At 37.6% G+C, this 6,000-nt stretch overlaps 1 protein-coding gene across 1 annotated transcript in view; it reads left to right on the top strand.

Moving 5' to 3' along the window:
• Positions 1-771: 771 nt before the first annotated feature.
• Positions 772-6,000, top strand: part of LOC115211731 (hsp70-binding protein 1) — a 31,616-nt gene continuing 26,387 nt past the window's right edge. The window contains exon 1 of the mRNA XM_029780384.2: positions 772-1,364. Within this exon, the coding sequence (XP_029636244.2) occupies positions 1,233-1,364 (132 nt within the window). The 5' untranslated portion in view covers positions 772-1,232. The remainder of the gene's footprint in view (positions 1,365-6,000) is intronic.

Genomic DNA, 6,000 nt, shown 5'->3' with positions numbered 1-6,000 from the left:
CAAATCATCTCTCACTTGCTATTTCAACGCCGCAAACTGGCTTGATATTTATTATTCTTCGACCAATATGTATTCTATTTTTACGATTGCATCACCACTTCGCTATAGCTCCTCCTTTCTCACGAACCAAGAAACTACATCATTATGCTCTCCACCGATTCCACTCATCCCCTTTCATTCACCGTCTTCTCCCCCTCTGATACTTTCTTTATTCTTTAAACCTTCTCCTTCGCCATCTTTTACTCCTCTCGTACTTTCTTTACACCTTCTCCTTCACTGTCTTCTCCCCTTCAGTTTTTCATCTCTCACCCTTCCTCCCGCGGTAAAAGCGGCGTCACATATTCGAGAAAGTTCTCGATATTTCTGACAGTCTATCGATTTCTCGGCATACTACTTACTACTACTACTAACATCATCACATTATTACTAATCCTAATACTACTATTAATTCCACCAACCACCACCAACACCTCCAATCTTACTTATTACTCCCCTTCGTCTTACTCACACCGCCACCATTAATATTACTAACACTAACTAATACTATTAACACCAGGAACGCTATTGTGTTAATCCTCCTCCTCCTCCCTCTTCGGCTTACGTCTAACACCGTCAATAATATTACTAACCCCGATACTATTATTAACACCGTAAACAATATCATTATTACAAGTCCTCCTCCTCCTCCTCCTCGTCGTCTTACTACTAACACCACTACCATCAATACTAATACTACTAATATATATATATGTCCTATACCACCAATGTTACTATTACAACTCCTACTGCTATAGTTTAAGCGGAAGTATCCAACAAATATTGTTGACAGCCGAATCTACTTGTAACACTGGAAAACAAAGGTGTCTGGAGAGAGAAGATTGAGAGAAGAAAGCAGAGAAAGGAGGGAGAAGCGTAGAATCGCGTGTGTGACTTTACTACAACATTACTATAGTATAGTAGTAAAGCGAGGTTATAGAAATCACTACTCTTACTGCTACCTGAGTGGGCGCCTCCTCCTTCCACACTGTTTATTATAAGGATTGTTAAGTGGGAACCTTCTCTCTACTCGGCCTTCTCTCTTTCTCTCTCTACTCGGCCTTCTCTCTTTCTCTCTCTCTCTCTCGCCACTCGAGTGTGACTTCTCCCTCCTACTCGGTCAGTTGCCGACTACTACGTTTAGTGTTCAAACCTTTCCCACAGAAGGATTCGTTCATATATACTTAGCGCCGACGATGCCTGGTGATCAGAGAGAAGATAGAATTCCGTCCAACATGAAGGACTTGCTCAAGTTTTGTATGGAAAATACGAAGGCTGAAGATGCGCCCAGTGCAGGGGCATCCCAGGTCAATGAACTGGGAACAGAAGTGAGTAGATCCTGTCTCTATTGTTATTGTATTATCTTCTTGTGAACTTTTCTGGTAAATTCTATTCATCACTTTTACCAATATGAACATTGTTTACTGAATATTACTTGATGTTTAATATGTTTCTTTACTACCCACAAGGGGCCAAACACAGAGGGGGCAACAAACAAGGACAGGCAGAGGGATTAAGTCGATTACATCGACCCCCAGTGCGAAACTGGTACTTTATTTATCGACTACGAAAGATGAAAGGCAAAGTCGCCCTCGGCGGAATTTGAACTCAGAACTCATACCTATTTCTTTACTACCCACAAAGGGCCAAACACAGAGGGGACAAATAAGGAAAGACAAAGCGATTACGTCGACCCCAGTGCGAAACTGGTACTTTATTTATCGACCCCCGAAAGGATGAAAGGCAAAAAAGTCGACCTCGGCTTTGCCTTTCATGTTTAATATGAAGATGGGGGCCACACGAATTATATATAAATGGGGCGACAGACACACCAGAGATGTGTAAATATAAATGGGGCAATACAACAATGTATCTGTTAATGAGATCTACACGAAAGTATTTGATGTGTAAACACGATTTCCCAACTGTGTAGATGTGTAAAAGAAAACTAGAGACAACATATGTAAACCCAATTAAACTAGACATGTAAACTCCGTGTTTTGATCTGGTCTGAACTTCAGGCACAGAATAATTCGGTATCGATCCCTTCGACACGAAGTTCCCTATCGATTCAGTCTTGTTTTGTCTGTGATCGTAGTAAACAAACAATCGGGTGGAATCATTTTACTAAGACTTGGAATTCGTGTCGTGTTGTAAATATTAACAGAAATCTCATTTTCTCAAACATACGCTTGCTTTATTATTATGTGTAATGGTTTTAAAAAATGTGATGGAGACCCAGCATGGCTGTCAAACCCCCTTGTTTGAAATTAGTCCGTGTTTAAATTGTCTTTTATATATAAAGACTAGCAGTATCGCCCGGCGTTGCTCGGGTTTGTAAGGGAAATAACTATATAAGCATTTTTAGAGAGTTATAGCCAAAAAATAGCAAAAAATGCATCAAAAATGGAAAACAAATGATAGTAATTTTTTTTTTAAATCGTTGATTCATCGTAGACATTTTTAGAGAGTTACTTCCCTTATATAATAGCGAAAAAATGCATTAAAATGGAAAAAAAATGATGGTAAATTTTTTTTAAATCGTAGACTCAACGTAGACGTGTGCTAATACCCAGAAGGGTTCGATATGAATCACGACTATAAGATACCCGGTTTTGGTTAAACTGCATCGCAAAATGTGGGAGTAGTTAGGAATCTAAATCGTAGGAGACAGACACAACTCTTTTATATATAAAGATGACATAAAAAGACGACGGTATGGTCACGGTTGGCACCTGCATGCTGGTGGTGGAGGCTAAACAAGACAACAAACAAATAAAGAGATCGGTCTTTTCGAAGAATGTGTCGTAGGAATAACATTGCATTTGTCTCTGTTGAAATTATGAAGTCTTTGGACAATATGGTCGATTACTGCGTTGGACTTTTTTTTCAAACAAGCTAAAATACTATTAAAATACATCGATCTTTATTAGATTTACTAATTTATTAGGATATATCGATACAAGCCACTGATTCAGATATTAATTTTTCTTTTTCGTTTTCTGTTTTTTTTTTCGTTGTTTTGTTTCACCTTTTAAATACCTTTAAATCCTGAACCCAAGGCAAACTCCACGCTCTCCTTCAACCAGCTAGAAGTAGTAATCAAATCTCCTTCATTATACCCTAACCTTTTAAAAAGAAGGGATACATTGACTAATGTACTCCCAGACACATTATACCTGGTAAAAAAAAACCCCAGAAAAGGACAGTTCGATGACAATAAGAGCTGCTCAACCCGGTTAATCTGCGGCCAGACATGTTGGAAGTATTTGTCTTCTCTTAGAGACTGGCTTTCCGTTAATTTAATCTCAAGTCAGTTCAATAATAATTAGAGGTATATTTGTAACATTACATAAGACCGATATCTCCAAGAGGAAAAATCGATCGTCGGCATCACAATAATCGATAATCTATCCGTATTGGAGATAAAATATCGAATTGTGCACTTAAACTGATCGTTGAAAAAGCTAGCAACACATTTTCAAACTGGCATTTATTCAAGGTGTTTATTTAACCGTTGCACTGCACATCGTCTTTCGAAGTAACAAAATCTAAAGTTCTTAGCGATGGATGTGTATTCATTATATAATGTATTGACGTGCATTGTAAAACTGCAGGAACTATGAAAAAATGGGTTATGAAATGGACAACAAACTTCTACATTCGTCACATTTACTAATTGATAACAATTCCACCAAACAGTATTACTATATAAACTTTGTTGAGATGTGAAGGTATTCTTTCACCAACTTTTATTTTTAGTTGCGGTGACTTTGTAATCGGCCTTGCCTTTTTAGACGATTTCGACGGTGTGGGAAGAAGGGATAATCGCCATGTGTCTTGAAAAGGATCTTTCCCCATGTGCGAGTAGGACTGTGTAGACTATAACAGGACAACAAAAGCATTTGATCAATTCTCGTAATTGAAATGCAAATAATTTGGTGTTTCGAGAGAGCTCAGCTGCTTATTTTATTGACTTCGGATGAGATTTCAATCCCGATTTAATTTATTCAATAGGGGAGTAATTCTGTAGTAAAACCGTAAATATTATAAAGATAACATTTGTATACTCAGTAATGATTATTAAAAAAAAAAGGACTAAAATGTAATTGACAGGCAGAAGTTTAGTAACAACTGTATAAATTGTAAAACTTTTTCGTTGAGTTTATTTCTCAAGAAATATTACTATTTCCGTAAATATTAGGATCTTTTCGGTTTGAACGGCAGTTTTTTTCTAGCGGTGTCATATGAAATTGTCACCCATAATTATGACCCTAGTATTGCATTTCAATCTGTTTTAGAGTTAGTTAGGGATATGAAATTGTCACCCATAACTATGACCCTAGTATCGATCTATTGCATTTCAATCTGTTTTAAGGTTAGGGTTAGTTACGGTTAGGGGTGGGGGAAGGGTATCTTTTTTCTTCAGAAATGTAAATAAACCCAATCTGTTTCTTAAACGAGGGACATATTCATACGGCGCAGAATGTTTTCACCTCAATTAGACGTCATTGATTGGTTGAAATTGTAGAAAGTGAAGAAAAACAACAACAAATATCTTACAATCCATAGAATTTTCTCAATAAAGCCAAGAGAAAAAGATGTTTTGTAAACACATTCTACCAGTATACGAAGTTTAAAAGTGTTTAGTTACGTGGAAATTATTTTTAAAAACTGCCGTTCAAACCGAAAAGATCCAAATGTTATCTTAACGTTGCTTGTTTGCTGCCATGTCGTCCGTTGAGCTTTCTTTTCAGCTTCATCGATTCCTTGTGTCTGGAGCTCTTGGAACCTTAACGACACCAGTCTCAAAAACAGAATTATCTATAAACCACCGGAACCCACCATGAAAAACACGTACGTGAAAGTTGCAAAACGAAATTGAAAACGTTGCCCACCACGAAATCACCAAAAGTTGTATGAAAATTTTAGCTGAATTTACTGTTACCTACCAGAAGATTTTTATGTGTAGCCACTTATTATAATCGGAGAAATGTTATTGTTTTCAAGAAGCCTTCGTACTAAAATAATCATTCTAAAAGGGTTTCCAATGTACACATACACACACACACACATACAAGGTGTATGATCTTGTGGTTAAGGTTGATTCCAAATTCCAGCGGGCGTGTTGAGTCCTTGAGCAAAGTACTTCATTCTAATCTAGGTGAAATGAGTAACAGCCAAGTGCAGCCTCCTGGATGTCCCCGCTGGATCAAAGATGAAAAGGAGAATGTCTGTTTGATTGTGACCACATGAGGGTCTAAAACAATTAGCAAAAGCATGGTACACTTAACAAGTCATATTTGCAGGTGGCAACTGTCTTGGTATAATGTTTACAACCCTAGCTGACCAAGACTTTTTCCTACCCCCAATTGTAGAGAGATTATGTGCCTAAGTCTGATGAGTTACCTATACCGCTAAGAACTTTATAGGTGTGAAACTAATGGTCACTCTCTGACTAGCCATAATCAACGACCTTTTAAGTATATATTATATATTATATATCTATATTTATAATAAGATAAAAAAGGCAGTTACACTAAAGTTGGCATAAGAGAAGATTTGTCAGAGAAGATTTTCCATGGCTTGATAATGTCCTTCCAGATGCCTCATTGGTTACCAAGCAAGATAATATTTCCTCCATGACTAGATGTTGAACGACACCACTTGTATAACAGTGGCACTCAGCTTCTTTCATTTTCCATCAAGGCTTTGTTCAAACTTGAGCTATAGAAGGCATGTATTCAAAGTGTCACATAGTGGAACTATACTGGAACTGCATGGTTGAGAACCAAACTTAAAAATCACACTGTCATGCCTATGTATATATATATATATATATATCATCATCGTTTAACGTCCGTTTTCCAGGCTAGCATGGGTTTGACCGGGGTCTGGGAAGCCAGGAGGCTGCACCAGGGCTCCAGTCTGATCTGGCAGTGTTTCTACAGCTGGATGCCCTTC

This window comes from Octopus sinensis, linkage group LG5 (assembly GCF_006345805.1).
Source record: "Octopus sinensis linkage group LG5, ASM634580v1, whole genome shotgun sequence".
NCBI classification, from domain to species: domain Eukaryota; kingdom Metazoa; phylum Mollusca; class Cephalopoda; order Octopoda; family Octopodidae; genus Octopus; species Octopus sinensis.
This window is presented reverse-complemented; position numbering and strand designations above follow the sequence as displayed.